General features: G+C 52.5%; 1 protein-coding gene across 1 annotated transcript; it reads left to right on the forward strand.

Annotated features, from left to right (window-relative positions):
- The first annotated feature begins 830 nt into the window (after positions 1-830).
- LOC100667409 (transmembrane ascorbate-dependent reductase CYB561) lies at positions 831-15,013 on the forward strand. Its single transcript, XM_023553795.2, has 6 exons — positions 831-992; positions 10,441-10,658; positions 11,734-11,832; positions 12,111-12,214; positions 12,719-12,876; positions 13,109-15,013. The coding sequence occupies exons 2-6, from the start codon at positions 10,454-10,456 to the stop codon at positions 13,299-13,301; spliced, it is 759 nt and encodes a 252-aa protein (XP_023409563.1). The 5' UTR covers positions 831-992; positions 10,441-10,453; the 3' UTR covers positions 13,302-15,013.
- Positions 15,014-15,313: the final 300 nt, after the last annotated feature.

Below are 15,313 nucleotides of genomic sequence, written 5' to 3' on the forward strand. Positions count from 1 at the left end.
GGGCTAGTCCTAGCCTTCCCAGCAAGGTGACATCTCCCCCGACTGGGGCTAGGTGGGGTCCCCTTCCCCAGACAGGGCTCCAGGAGCTGCAGCGAGGCCCAAGGCCCAGGCTGTGCGTGACACCTAGTGGCGCCCTGAGATCTGGGCGGGGCGCGAGCAGTGGAGCGAAGAAGGTTGGAGAGAAGGGAGGGCGCGGTGAGAGACGAGGAAGCGGGGAACCGAGGCCAGGGAAGGGCGGGACGGGGCTCTTTCCCACACCTCGGCGCAGTCCCCGCCGGCAGGCCCGTCCCCTCTCTGCCTGCGGGGAGCCTTCTCTCCGCCCTGCCCCAGCCTGTGCGAACCCGGCAGCCCCTTCCAGCTTCGTCCGCGGCCACCGAAATGCACCTGGGCAAGGGCTGGAGCTGGAGGGGCTCCCCCGTGGTCCCCTCTCTACCCGCGGGCGACGCAAACACCACACGCCCCCATCTGGCCGCAGACCCCTTTGCGCTCCCCGAACATGGGAAGTTCCAGAGGCTGGGTTGGGAGGCCCGTATTTCGAAGGTTACCCAAGCACGGGTCCAAAAGGCCGAGGTGACGGTGGCCACGGTTCTCGCCCCTCAGCGTCCTGCGCGGCAGCCCCTGCCATCGAGGTGTCGCCGCTTGGGCGCCGGCTCTGGCAGGGCCCTGTCCGGAGGCCGAGCGGAACCACAGGGGGCCCTGCACTGACGAGGCGCCCCGGCGGGTCGGGCCTTGACCCCGGGGCTCCGGGGGCACTTCCGGCCCCTCTCGCCCCGCGCCTGCCGCGTGACACCCGCAGTGTCGTGCGCCTCGCTGCCAACCGGCGGCCGCCGCCCGGTAGCCATGGCGACGCTGTCTCCCAGCCCGCGCGCGCCCGCTTGAGCCCGGCGGCTGGAGGAACCGGCAGAGCGGCCGAGGCGCAGCGCGGGGACGCTCGCAGGTCGGTGGGCGGCGCCGCGCAGTGGGGACGAACTCCAGGCCTGGCGCCTGACTAGGTAGGCGCCCCGGCCAGTGGTGGGCGCGGAGCCCCTGGCGCGGAGCGGGAAGGCGACGCGGGCGGGTCGGACCCAGGTGCGCCGGGTTGGGGCGGCGGAAATGGCGGGCCCAGGTGAGCCGGACACGGGAGAGACCGCGCCTGCGCCGGAACAGGTCGGCTCCCCGGGCCCGAAGCAAGTTTGCCCACTTCGCTTCCCTGCCTCACCTCCGTGGCTCTCAGATGTAGTCCTGCCTCCCCAGGCTTGGAGGGGCCACTGAACAAGGCCGGGAGGTGAACAAGCGTGTCCTGCTCCCTCCTGGAGTTGTCAGCCTTCTGCCCAGGCTCGGAGCGCATCCCCTGGCCCTGGGTCTGCCCTTGTGCTGGGAGTCTCTGCTGAAGTTAAAATGGAGAGGGCAGGTGACCCCGAATCTAAACCTTACAGGCCTATGGCTAATATTTGCCATGTTCTAGAATAAGGCAAGGTAGAAGTGGATCGTCCAACATTTGCCACTGTGCTTTTGAGACCTGAAACCGGAACTTCTTTGAAGGTGGTGGGACCTCTGCCTCAGGGTGATCTAGCTAGCAGATCCCTTCTTTTCTCTCCTTAACACCCCCAGCTTCATGTGAGGATAAGAGCGTCCAGATTGGGAGATCCTGACTCCTTGAGTTGGCCTCGGTGGGCCCTGAACTGTGGCACGGCGGGTAGCTGTGGAGGGTGGGATGGCAGGAATGCCTCTTTTCTCTGCCTGCCCTTCCCCCGTGGGCCCCAGATATCCATGTGGACCCTGGACTCCCAGACATGTCTTCAGAGGCTGGCACCCCTTACAAATCTTTCGCCCTTTAGTTTCCTTTTGTCATTCATTCCACCTTGGCACTCTTCGAGGATTTTGGAATACTCATTAAATGAAGCTCCGTCTTAGGATGCCTGGGTTCTTTTCCTTTACTTTCATAGGCAGGGTGAAAACAACTACAAAGTTATGCCACCTCCTCTGGTTGCCTTGATTTGAGATTGGATTGAGATAGAAAATACAGGTAACCCCCAACTTGTAAATGCCAAGGCAAGACCCATAAGGAAGAAGAGCTGCTGCAGCCCCACCCCCTTGTAGGAGGTGCCTCCTGGGCTCTGAGGTGGAACCACCCTCTTTGTCTTACTACTATTCCTGCCTTAGCCACAGCCACCCTCCCTTGGCCTGCAGCTAGGGCTTCTGCTAACCCAAGTGGTTCAGTAGTATTACAAGGTGTTGGTGGACTAGCCTTGGCAAACCCGGCTGCCAAGGGAAACTGATGTTGGGTGCCATGGAGTTTTTACGGAAGCAGATTGCCAGGTCTTTCCCCCACCGAGCTGCTGAGTGGGTTCCAACCACTAAGCTTTTAGCTAGCCACCAATCCCTTAACCTTTGTGCTGCCAGGGCCCCTTGCTTGAGAAATTAACCACCTCCAAAAGTGTGGCTTCACAAAGCACCCCCTGTCTAATCAATCCCTAAATGAGTTTTGGGAATATCAAGTATCAGAGATTAAAAGCAGACTGTCTTACGCTGTTTCCAGCTCCGGTGGGGGGCGGGGGGTTCTGCTCAGTGGGGGTCTGATGGTGGACACAGGGGAGTGTGGATGTATTAGAGGGGCAGCGCTGTCTGCTGCCATCTGGCTGGCTGTGGTCCCACCTCTCATGTGTTAACAGCTTCTGACCTGTGAGACTTTCTAAGGTGCTATTAGGACTGGATTTAGTTTTTGTTGGATCTCTCTTTGAATGTCAACTGTGGGACAGATACCATGCTAGGCGCTGGTACATATTTATCCCACTGAATCTTTGCTAGAGTCCAGTAAAAGGAGCCCTGGTGGTGTAGTGGTTAAGTGCTCAGCTGCTAACCAAAAAGTTAATGGTTCAAACCCACCAGCCGCTCCGTGGGAGAAAGATGTGGCAGTTTGCTTCCGTAAAGATTACAGCCTTGGAAACCCTATGGGGCAGATCTAGTCTGTCCTGTAGCATTGCTGTAAGTTGGAATCAGCTCCATGGTAATTGGATGAGAGAGTCTAGTAAGGTAGAGCCGGTATCCCCCACCTTATAGATGAGGAATAGGCTCAAAAGGGGGACATGGACCCTAAAAGTTCATTTCTTCTTCTGATTTTTAACATAAATGGGAACACTTCTGTGGGTTCCTATGAGCATCATGGCCCCTCGCATGGGCCTCCTGTGCCTAAAGCGGAAGCCGGCCATTGTCCAAATTCAAGCTCTGCTTTCTTCCTGAGTGGAACTGATAAGAAAGGGCCCCAGCTAAGAGCTTATCCCTCAATGTGCCTTCTCTTTCTTCACATCAAGGACCTTCAAGCCATTTCCCCCCTCACCCCATTAAGGAAAGATCTAGTCCCCTCTCGCCTCTCTTGGTCTTTTCTAACTCAATTAAAACCCTGCTTCTAATAAGAAGGGCTCCAGCCCTGCCAGGCTCCCGCCCACCTGCTTCCAGGCTGAGCAACCTGCACAGTGTCTGGCCTCCCTAACGAGATTAGCTTGGTTCTCTTTTAATAAAGTGCCTCAGGATGGGGAGGAGAGTGATGCTCAGTGTACAGTCTAGCCCTCCGGCAGCTGCTGTCCCTGTCCATTTGTGTTAAGTGGAGCCTGACTGCAGGTGGGGTGTGTGTGGGGGTTACCGTCACAGCCCAAGTTTCCAGGAGCTGCCAGAGATCTGTCATTGCAGCCTGTGCTCTGAGAGAGGAGGGTGGCTACGTAAGGGCCACCTTTGGGTCCAAGACTCAGGTGTGCTGGGCAGAGGAAGCCTTTGGGGATGAAGAGTGGCCGCTTCCCTTGAAGCTGCTGCCCTCAGCTCTGGTTTGGAACACAGGAGGTGTCTGGGTACCACCCAGTTAGGAAGGAAGGACGAGAGCATACCCTCCCTGTCCAGGTTGGAAAGTGAGAGCCAAGGTTCAGAGGCCTGTTTGCTGCCTAGGGAGTGGATGTTCATGGTGTCAAGATTTGCACATGTATGTGGGTGGGTCAGACTGTCCAGAGACATTGAAATGTCTTCATCCTCCGGCACCGAACACAGCCCCTCGTTGCAGTGACGTCAAACTGAATAAGCCATAGGGGAATCTGTTGCTAAAGGAATCTTTCAGTCCATCTGTTGTAAAGCACAAAACCACTCACTACATTACTTTTTGTAAGTCTGGGGTTTGCACACTGAGAACTGACTGTGAGGTCAGTAGGCCAGCCCCAGGCCTGCGAGGAGGAGTGCCTCCTTGCTTGGCTCGGATGCAAAGTCTCCCATCATCCCTCACATTTAGACTTAGGGGCGTCCCCTTCCAGTGAGGGGAGGGTAGGGAGGTAGCTTGGGCCTCCACGGTTCCAAAAGTTCTTTATCTCGGGCTTCCTCTGGACCCGTGGTTAGCTGGGGCTGATGTGGACCAGGAGAGCTGCATTAGCAGTAAATTGAAACGAAGCGTTTGCGGTTCGTCCGCCATCCTATAACGCCTCTCTTTTGCCCATATTCTCTTGTCCTGGTGCCTTTCCCTGGGCGAGCATGCAGGGACACACCGTGCTCTCGGCTGTGCTGGGCTCACCCAACTTGTGAGCTGGTACAGAGGGGAGGCTGCACCACCAGCGTTGCATGGAGTTGGGCAGGACAGCCTTGGAGCTCTGCCTCCGAGTGACCACCTCGACCAGCTGACTGGGTCCCTGATTGGCTACAGTATTTGGAGGGCATGACAGCTCAAGTGGGGGCTTAATTGAAACTCTTGAGCCCTAATTACTGGGGTGTTAGTGCAGAGCTGAGATACCACTTGGAGAAGACTTGGAGGAACATCTCTTGGAGTTGGGCAGACTTGGCTTGAATTCCTAAAACCCTTCACTTTAAAATCTATGTCTGCCCTGCAACTTGTCTGTCAGCCCCGAATGGCCAGGGAACTTGTCTTATCTGTAGCCCTAGTATCTAGCAGAGTGCCTGGCATATAGTAAACTCTAAACCAAATCTGTCGCCATCTAGTCGGTTTGGACTCAATGACCCTATAGGACAGAGTAGAACTGCCCCATATGGTTTCCAAGGCTGTAATCTTTATGGAAGCAATCTGCCACATTTTTCTCTTGCAGAACAGGTGGTAGGTTTCAACCACTGACCTTTTAGTTAGCAGCTGAGTGCTTAACCACTGTACCACTAGGACTCCTTTGGCATATAGTAAGTGCTTAATAAACCATTGAGCTGAGCAGCTATTTGCTGACGGTAACTTTGAGCATGTCATTTATTCTCTTTGAGTCTCTATTTTCTTATACATCAAAGTGGGATATTTTGTCCATAAGTTGGGCCTCCGTGGTTTCGAAGGTGGTTCTTTTATTATTATTTTTTTATTGTGCTTTAAGTGAAAGTTTACAATTCAAGTCACTTTCTTATGCAAAAATGTATACACACATTGTTACATGACCCTAGTTGCTCTCCCTACAATGTGACAGCACACTCCTCTCCACCCTGTATTTCCCGTGTCCATTCAGCCAGGTCCTGTCCTCCTCTGCCTTCTCGTCTCGTCTCCAGACAGGAGCTGTCCACATGGTCTCGTGTGTCTACTTGAGCTAAGAAGCACACTCCTCACCAGTATCATTTTATGTCTTATAGTCCAGTCTAATCTTCGAAGAGTTGGCTTTGGGAACAGTTTTAGTTTTGGACTAACAGAAAGTCCATGACCTCTGGGGCCTCTCCAGTCTGAGACCGTAAGTCTGATCTTTTTTCTAGAATTTGAGGTCTGCATCCCACTTTTCTCCTGCTCTATCAGGGATTCTCTGTTGTGTTCCCTGTCAGGACAGTCATGTAGTTCTTCTAGGCTTGGGCTGATGTAGTCTCTGGTTTATGTGGCCCCTTCTTTCTCTTGGGCTCATATTTTCCTTGTGTCTTTGCTGTTCTTCCTTTTCCTTTGCTCCAGGTGGGTTGAGACCATTTGATGCATCTCTGATGGCCGCTTGCTAGCTTTTAAGACCCCAGACCAAAGGTGGTTCTTTATCTTGGACTTCCTCTGATGCCTGGTTTCCGGGGGCTGGTGTGGACCAGGAGAGCTGCCTTTGGATTAAATGGAAACGGCCAACTTAACGGACAACTCGTACTTGCCCTTTAATGTTATATAAACATGCTCTCACTTTGGGAAATGATTGAACCAATCCCTGCTCGCAACAGATTCTTCATCATAATCACTTTCACTTGCTAGGGTTTCTGAGGAGAGGCTGGTGGGTTTGAACTGCTGACCTTTTGGTTAGTAGCTGAGCTCTTAACCACTGTGCTAACATTGTAAGTTGTAAAAGGACAAATAACTGTATGATCTCACTTATATGAAATAAGCAAATTATAGAAACCTAAGCTTATTAATGGTTACCAGGAGCAGGAAGGAGGGAAGAAGGGGGAGTTTTTGTTGGGAGGGGCATTAGGTTTATGTTAGCAGTGGTGGAAAAGGTTAGCGATAATGGTGGCACAACATGAAGAATGTAATCAGTGTCACAGAATTGTAAATGCGGCGAATGTTTTGGTGAATATATTTTCACCGCAATTTAAAAAATAAGAGATGTGTGGCGGGTCGGACAGCAGCAGAGTGATGTTCCTTCTGCACGTCCTAACTCAGGGCTAATCAGGTTCCGACTGCACGGGGTGAAGCTAATAAATGAGGGCGGCGAACTGGGAGGAGGATAGAGGACACGTGAAGTGACCAGAGGACAGCATTTCTCCATCTAGTGCATTTTTCCTGCTAGAGTCAGGGCACTCAGGGACACTCAGAGAAGGGTAAGCCGCAGCCCTACCTTCAAGGAGCTCCCTGTGTGCCGAGGCAGACGCACACCAGAGATTAACATAAGACGAGGCCGGAAGGGTAAGTCAGTGCAGGAGAGCCTGGGGACGCACAGGTGCCAGTGCTGCGCGGGGGGCGGGGGGGGGAGGTAGGTGGGGCGGGGGGGTGGGGTGGGGGTACGACACGACACACACGTTGAGGAACACAACGCCCACTTCAGGTCCTGGAGCAAATCCTTGCGGGGGAGTGGAGGAGGGGGCACGTATTGCAGGGAGCAGGGACGTGGCAGGAGGTGTGTGAGGTAGAAGGAATAACAACAACTTGTAGTGTTCTTCTATTCAGGGAGTAGAGAGAGTCCCTTGAATGAGCTTGGTAAGGAAATGGAGAGTGAATTAGGGTCATGGTAGGGAGGTGGCATTTTACCTGTGGGCAATGGGCGACAGCTTCTGCACGGGGGCCATGACTTAGGGAGCTGAGAGTGTCCTGGCTTGTCAGGCTCTTGAAGAGGGTAAATCACTAACCATGGCTGTAGAGGGTAGCTGGAGGTAAAGGGACCAATAAGGATGCGGTTTTGATAGCCTCAGGTGGGGGGAAGTTGCGTGTCTTGAATCCATCGGGTGGTGGCAGTGAGGATGGTCAGGAAGGGAGTCATGGCAAGAGACCTAGGGAGGGAGAGACCTGCTGGGACTCGGTGGTCTGTCTGAGGTGCCAAGGTGTAAGTGCTGGGGACGAGGTAAGCAGCCTCACTGGCTAAGTGGGAGGTTTAGTGAGTTTGGGTGTGTGAGTTTCAAGTGTCTGTGCGATGTCCAGGTAGAGATGTATAGTGGACAGTTAGAACTGTGGTTTGAGATTGGGGGAGAGGACAGAGTCGGCACTAGATTTAGGAGTCACTTGTGTAGAAGTGACAGATAAGGGCAGATGCTAGAATTCTAGAAATAAGGGGTTCACTGTCCACCAGGGCTTCTGGAAACAGGTGTCCCACCTGCCCTGGAAGTGTAGGTTGGGGCTGTGTTTCTGGAAGATGCTTTGGCAGAATGTATCAAAAACCTAAAAAAAAAAAAAAAAAAAGGCAGAGCTTCTGAGGGCTTAGGGTACACAGTGAAGAGAGGATGAGGAGCAGGGAACACACCCACCACCCATCTGGCCTCCTCTCCCTGTCTGTGCTTCTGAGAAAGTCATGTATTAATAATACTTACTCATCTTAAACATGTGGAAATACTGGTCATTTTGTTGGCATTGTCTATAGTGCCATTTGTTATGTATTTACCTGTCTCATCTGTCTCCTTTATCATTAGAAAAATGTCTTTTCAGATACCTAAGAACTTTCTTTAATGGGAAGCAGATGGAGTTGGATGTACGGTGCAGGGAAGAGAATTTTCCAGTTAAGTGAAGGGCAGCATCTCCTCAGAAATCCCATTTTGGTTAAACTGTTGTTAGGGGCTATGAAACTGGATGTGAGAAAAGTAATTCTCTACAATTCCAGAACCAAGGTAAAATTTGAAGGAACTGAATAATACAAGAGCCCCCCACTCCCTCAGCAGAAAGGATAGTTATGGTAGCTCTCTGTAGTCCAGTATCTGCTGGGAAGGGAGAGGTTTCCTGATCAGATGTAGACACCGGACTAAGGGAACTGGTCAGGGAAGAGGAACAGCTGACTACTTATTAATTTCTTATTCTTTGTTATTCAGTTTATAGTGTTATTCATTTTGTAGGTTTTTGAGTTAGATGTTTGATTATTGATGTATGTATATAAGACTATTATTAATTTTTACTAAACACTGCTTTAAATGCCACAAAAACAAACAAAAAACCTAAAAAAGAACACAGCCCTTTCCTCAGGATTCCATTTTTCTGCTTAGGACTTAATTAGACAAGTATGCAAAGACAACCACATAGTGGTGTTTATTTAATGAACAACTGGAAGCCAGCTAAATGTTTAATAACAAGGGATTAGGGAATTGGTTAAAATATGGAACAGCCGTACAACACAACCTGTTCAGTTATGAAAATGATGAGGTAGATGATATTCATTGGTGAAAAGATATGCATGATATAGAAAAAACAGCTTAGAAAAATGTGATCCTGTTTCTATAAAAGAATATATATTTCTAAGGAGAAATGAATGTAAGGACATAAATCAAAATGTTATTACTTGTAAACTTTTTTCTTTTTTGTTTATCTGCAATTTACCACAGGGCGCATGTATTAAAATTCTTCTTTTTTTTTTTAATGGTGGGAGTTGCTAACAGCTGTGAGACGTGGCAGAGAAGATTGGGGATTAAAGACAGAGCTGAAGGCCAGGACAGGAAGGCAAGGCTGACACCTGAGGGTAGAGACTGCATCTGGGTGCTGGAGGGGTTACCGGACAGTATTTCAGCCCGGAGGTCTCTGTGTTAGGCTCGCTGCGGCTTGCTTTCTGCTGACAATGGAGAAGCTCAGGGTGTTTCCATGGCTGCTTTCAGCAAGGCTGGTGCCGGTGGGCTGGAGATGGCCGCCCTGGAGGGGACGTGCCAGACTGGGCTGGGGAGGCCGGTACCAGTGGGGTAGGGGAGATGAGTTTGTGACCCTCTGGGTGGGAAAGCTGGTGAGCTGTTCCACACTCTGCTCTGGGCGAGCACCTTTCTGTGGGCTTGGGTGGGCAAAGCTAGGGCAGGCCGAGCCCGTTTGTCTTTGTAGCTGTCCCTTCCCTCCTCTCCTCCTCATTCTCCCGCTGCCCAATGTCACCATCCGCAAGGGATCATGGGACAGTGAGAGGGCTGTGAAGATGGGTCTGGACCAGTGACACCTGGGTGTGTGGTGTGGGGGTGCTGGCTGGGCAGGGGTCAGGAGAGCCAGGAGGTTCAGGGCGAAGAGTTGACGCCAACACTCTCATGGGCTTGCTGTGCGGCCTCTTGGGCGAGGCTTTCTCAAGCCTCCTGGAGCCTCCATTTTCTTATCTGGAAAATGAACATAGTGATACACCTGCTTTATAGAATAAAAGAGATTGTTTTCTTTATAGGGTTGTTGTAACTCATATAGTGTATGTGAAAACACTTTATGAATTTAAGTGGTGAGGCAGTCTTCTTTGTAGCTCTCATTTCTCTAGCCTTCAGTTTGGACGTCTCTCCAGAGAGAGGGGTGTGGCTCTAACCTGCCCTGGGTTTGGAGCGGGAGAAAGAGGCGACAAGGGAAAAGGAGCTGCTGGGCTGCCCCTGCAGGCACCACAGGGTTGGCACGTTCACTGACAAGCTGGGTGAATTCTGCGGGGGTGCTGTGTGGGGAGGAGGGGTCTGATGGCCAGGCCCAGGCTCTGTGGGGTGGGCACCTGCTCTCCCATTTCCAGCCTGGGGCTTAACAAATGGGGCCTCAGGATGGGGAGGTGGGTTCTCCATTCTCACCTCAGATGCACTTTATGGTCCATCTGTGGGAGAAAGTGCCTAACTCTGTACCTCCAAGAAATTTGCTGACGTACCTGTAATTTACCTGTAAGTCCCACCTGAGAGAACCCAGGGTCTCATGAGGCAGAAAATAAAGCACAGGTGCTGGTCCTCCTGTCACCAGACCTGGGAGTGTCTTTACTTGCATAGGAAGCTCCAGCCAGGCCCAGGGTCCATCTCTGGGGCTGCTGCTGAGACTTGGGACCACTGCCCAGGGATCTGGGGGAGCGGGGGCAGGTAGACAACAGCAGGGGTGGCATGGGGAAGCTGTGGGCTCCTCTGAGCTCTGCTGTCTTTCCTCAGCAGCCGCCTCAGCATGGAGAGTGGCGTCGGCACAGCCGCTGTCCCCAGAGGGCTGCCTTACTACGTGGCCTTCTCCCAGCTGCTGGGTCTGACCGTGGTGGCCATGACGGGCGCCTGGCTCGGCCTGTACCGAGGCGGCATTGCCTGGAAGAGCGCCCTGCAGTTCAATGTGCATCCCCTCTGCATGGTCATCGGCCTGATCTTCCTGCAGGGCGATGGTGAGGCTCCCACGGGAGGTGTACATGAGAGAGGCCGTTTGCAGGGCTTCTGTCACCCCTGAGGGCTCTTCTAGTTATACAAATCTATGATTCTAGGAAAGGCAGAGAAGGAAGCTGGGCTAGAGCCTGGTGACACTGGGAACCCAATCCTTGCCCACATTGTCCCAGCACTTGCATTCTTGCTTTAACAAGGAGCCTCCAAGGCTATGCATGTCACAGGGCAGGTTGCTGGGCCGGGCTTTGGTTTGAGGTTGGAAAAAGGTGTACAGGAGTGTGTGGAGGGATGTTGGACTTGGCTGAGCTAGAGTACCTCCCTGGGGTGGGAATAGGGGTGCTTGGCCTCCATCCTCCTGGTGGCCATGTGTGGCCTTCTTGGTCTGCTAACTAGAAAAAAAAAAAACTAGAAAGCTGGGTCTATATTTGCTTGAGCCATTCTTCCTAGATGTGGCCCTAGCCACAGCTACCCCCTCAGCAGCAGAATCCTGAGAAGATCCCCTAAGCGACTTGGCTCTGCCCCCTCAGGCAGTGAGGGTAAACTAGGTGGGATCACAATTTCTGCTTTGGGAACCAGGGGTTTCGAAGCAGGGAGCCTGCTGGTTGACATAGTGACTGTCTGACCAGGCTTTAATACTGGACTGTGTGGGGGCCAACACAGCTAAAAGGTGAACTCAGAAGCTTGGTGGCACCTCACTGTGACTGCATGATGAATCTGGGTTACACAGGACACCTGGGAAGGTGTCCAGCTTGGGGTGGAGCTCTCTGAGGGGCCTGGCGGTTGCTGTAGGTAGAGACTGTGGGCCGTGCCCCTTACCTTTGCTGCCTCTTGTGGCCCCAGGAATCATGCCAGCCTCTGGGTAGATGTTTGGGAAGTGGGTGGATGGGGCTGCAGTGTTCAGGGACATACAGCCCAAGGGTGCCGACCTTGAAGGGCCCCGGATGGGTTTCCTGTGCCTGAGATACCTTGTCCGGCCCCTAACTCCACATCTCCCGCCATGGCGGGCCTCCTTGGTGCTTGCGGCAGGAAAGCCATGAACACAGGCTAATGTACTTTGTTCCTTTTCTCCCTTCCCATAAGCTCTGCTGGTTTACCGTGTCTTCAGGAACGAGGCCAAACGCACAACCAAAGTCCTGCACGGGCTGCTGCATGTCTTTGCATTCATCATTGCTCTGGTCGGTGAGTTCCTGGCACAGCCTTCCCTTTCCCCGCTCCTAGCTCAGGCTCGGGGAAGTAGATGCTCCAACCGTCTAAGCTCCTCACTCCTGTTCTGCTACGGTTCCTGCTCCCCCATGCCTAACCTTCCATCATCCTAGGAGGGACACTTGGTACTGGCAGCCATAGAGCTGTGATGGGAGTCCAAAAGTTCCAGTCAGCACAACTTTCCTTGGATCACCTTGTCCCTCCCTATTCCATGCCCAGCCCTGTCCTCACATGACCTATCCTGTCTGGTCCAGGCTTGGTGGCGGTGTTCAACTACCACAAGAAGAAGGGCTATGCTGACCTGTATAGCCTGCACAGCTGGTGTGGGATTCTCGTCTTCACCCTTTACTTTGTGCAGGTGAGTCCTTTCAGCCCCACAGGTCCCTGGGCCACCAACACGGGATGGGGGAGATGGGGTGAGGGAGGGGAGCGATAGCCCATTTTCCAGGGACTCCCAAAGATGCAAGGGTGGCTTTAGTACAGTTGGATGCTGTCTTCAGATTGTGAAGTGGGTACAAACCCAGGGTTTTATAGCGGAGGGTGTCTTAGATCCCAGGTACCCTTCCAGCTGGCTGACTTAGCGAATGTGATTGGCCATGTGCCCAGCCTTCCGAGTGTATGAATATGATGTGCTGAGGTGAGGCTTCAAGTGTTTGAGGGCCAGTACTCTTTCCTATAAGTGCTTAGTGCTTCCCCTGCCATTGCTTTTAAGATGAAGGAAGCCAAGCAGCTGGATACGGAGTTGGCAGCCCTAGCTTGGAAGCAGCTGATTTGGGTGTCCTCTGAGCTGCTCAGCTGGTGGCCAGGAGGGAGGTGCCCAGCCTTGCTCAGTCCCCTAGCACCTCCTCTCCTTTCCTTGTAGTGGCTCGTGGGCTTCAGCTTCTTCCTGTTCCCTGGAGCTTCATTTTCTCTGCGAAGCCGCTACCGCCCACAGCACATCTTTTTTGGCGCCACCATCTTCCTCCTTTCTGTGGGTACAGCCCTGCTTGGCCTGAAGGAGGCGCTACTGTTTAAACTTGGGTGAGTGTCCCATGACACGAGAGGGCAGGGCCCATGATTACTTACAATGATTGAGCCCTGTTTCTGAGCCAGCTTTTTTGGTGTTAGATAAGCAGTAATTTTTCTGTTGGGGTGGGGGCAGATGGGAACTGGTGTTGGAATACTGTGGCATCTTTCTGGCCCAGGGTATGAATGGCATTTGGCCTAACTGTGACTTCTTGGGTGGCTTCTTTCTTCTATCTTAACCCTGTAGGACTAAGTACAGCACATTCACGCCTGAGGGTGTCTTGGCCAACATTTTGGGCTTGCTGTTGGCCTGCTTTGGTGTGGTTGTGCTCTACATCTTGACTCGCGCTGACTGGAAGCGGCCATCCCAGGCTGAAGAACAAGCTCTCTCAATGGACTTCAAGACGCTGACGGAGGGAGACAGTCCCAGCTCCCAGTGATGGCACGCAGCCAGCGTCCTCCTTGCCTCTGTAGGGGTGATGTTTCTTTCTTCCCGCCCCCTGCTGAGGCTGTCCCCAGGATTAGTGGCTCCCGGGTGAGGGGCTCCTGCAGAGGAGCTGGGGAGTGGGGTGCAGCTGTGTCTATTTTGGAGCTAATTTCTGGGACTTAGGTTTGTTCTCCCTCTGCTTTCTCTTCTCGCTGCTGCTTTAGACTAGTCCTAGTAGTCACACAAAGGCCCTGTTGCCCCTGTTGTCCTTTCACATGGAGAAGGCTTTAGGTAGTAAGTCCTGTTGCCCAAGAACGGATCCCCGAAGGAGACAGAGAGTGGCTCCACCTGATGGGAGTGAGGTCTGTGGGTACCACTGAGCATAGAGGAAGGCTGCAGGAGAGCCTAAGGGCCTCAGGGACAGGCCTGTAAAGGCCAAGCCTGCTGTGCTATGTAACCCTGGAGTCACACCAGAAGCCCGGCCAGCCTGAATAACACGCTGTGTATACCAACCTGCTCCTTTGGCAGTGGGAGTGAGTGATATATGGAGAGGGGAGGGACTGGCTCCTAGGAAGCTCCAGAGTCAGCTTGGGCCCGGCAGCAACCCGTTTGCCCCAGGATGGCTTTGCTGGGAGAGGAGATAGAGGTGCAGGACTTCAGATGACTTCCCCGCGACAGATGGGGACAGCTAAATAGGAGGAAGGGTTTGATTCAGGACGGTGTTCCCCTCCATGGGCTGGTCTGGGTGGTAGCTCGGCTTATTGTGGGCCTGTGGCTCCCCGCCCCCCTCGTCTTGTGCTTTGACTCACAAGCTTTTTGCTAGTGCAGGCACTGCTCTGACAGGGAGGCTTTTTATTTTAAATGAAAAGCTGCCATTGTTGCCTCCTTTGATGGGGAGACTCCTGCTTTGCTTTCAGAGAGAAGCCTCTCCCTCTCTTACCTGGTGTCCATCTTTGGAGGAAGGTGATTAGACAGATGCCGGGTGGTGTCTGGACGCCCTCCAGCCCCGTGAAGTGTGTTGTGCAGTTAGCTGAGTCACTGTTTGGCATTGGTCTGGAAATAACATGATTAGAGCATCCATTATGTGCTTTTTGACTTGGCAAATGCTCTCCTTGTTTTCCTCATTTTCTGGGTTTTGAGGAACATGACATAGTTTGAAGCAGAGTTTACTTAAATTAAGAAATCAACAGAAGTCCTGAATCTGAGTACTGTTCTTTTAACAGTTGCCTTTTTCGAACCCAAACGCTGCCTTAGAGAAGTGGGCTAGTCCCCAGAACGGCTCAGATTTCCAGACACTAGCTTTCCTCTTGGGCCCTGCTTCAGGCAATGTCCCTGTCTAGGCACCGTCGGGGTCTCTGGCCTGTTCTGCAGCCTGCCCTGGGTGCCGGTGTAGACTGTGTGCTCGGCAAGGGCAGGGACTCTGTCAGCTCTTCAGTCACCTGGCACACAAATGTTTACATGTGGAAAACTCTACCTTAGACAGCCAAAGTACAATTGTGCATCTCCCCCACCAGCCGGAATGCTTGTTAGTGAAACAGAACGTTAAATTTGCAATAAAAGTTGTAAACTGGCCTGTTTTTCAAAGCGTTATGTTGGAAAATAAGGAGCCAAAGAAGGTCCCCCAAAAGACAGATCCGTAGTGGTTTATTTTGCCTGTGGCCAATCTTCTGTGAAGTACAATGTGTTGTTGCTGTAACAGATGATTCAATAAATGTCTGCAGTAAACCTCTTGCCTATTATCTTCATTTTCTGTGGCAATAAAGGAGCCACTGCTTTTAGCCGAGTCAGATAGATGAGTTAGTTTGAGGGTTGAAAGAAATTAAATAGCTGCAGGCCAGGCACAGAGGGTAAAGTGATTAATGATATTTATCACGGCGCAGAGTCTGAAATGGCCCTGAGCTTGTCCGGTCTCTGGCCCAAGTGGAGGAGGCTCTTCCCTGTGATAAACCCTTACTCAACCTAGAGAGAAGGGCTTGGACGGTGGAGCTGCAGGAGCCTGATAAGGCCCCTGGCAAGAAGTTTCCC

This window comes from Loxodonta africana, chromosome 18 (assembly GCF_030014295.1).
Source record: "Loxodonta africana isolate mLoxAfr1 chromosome 18, mLoxAfr1.hap2, whole genome shotgun sequence".
NCBI classification, from domain to species: Eukaryota; Metazoa; Chordata; class Mammalia; order Proboscidea; family Elephantidae; genus Loxodonta; species Loxodonta africana.

Excerpts from the sequence above, each read along its gene's own strand:
- LOC100667409 (XM_023553795.2), top strand. The coding sequence starts at position 10,454 with ATGGAGAGTGGCGTCGGCACAGCCGCTGTCCCCAGAGGGCTGCCTTAC. Across the intron at positions 10,659-11,733 it reads GATCTTCCTGCAGGGCGATG|CTCTGCTGGTTTACCGTGTC; the intron begins GTGAGGCTCCCA and ends CCTTCCCATAAG. Across the intron at positions 12,877-13,108 it reads GCGCTACTGTTTAAACTTGG|GACTAAGTACAGCACATTCA; the intron begins GTGAGTGTCCCA and ends TTAACCCTGTAG.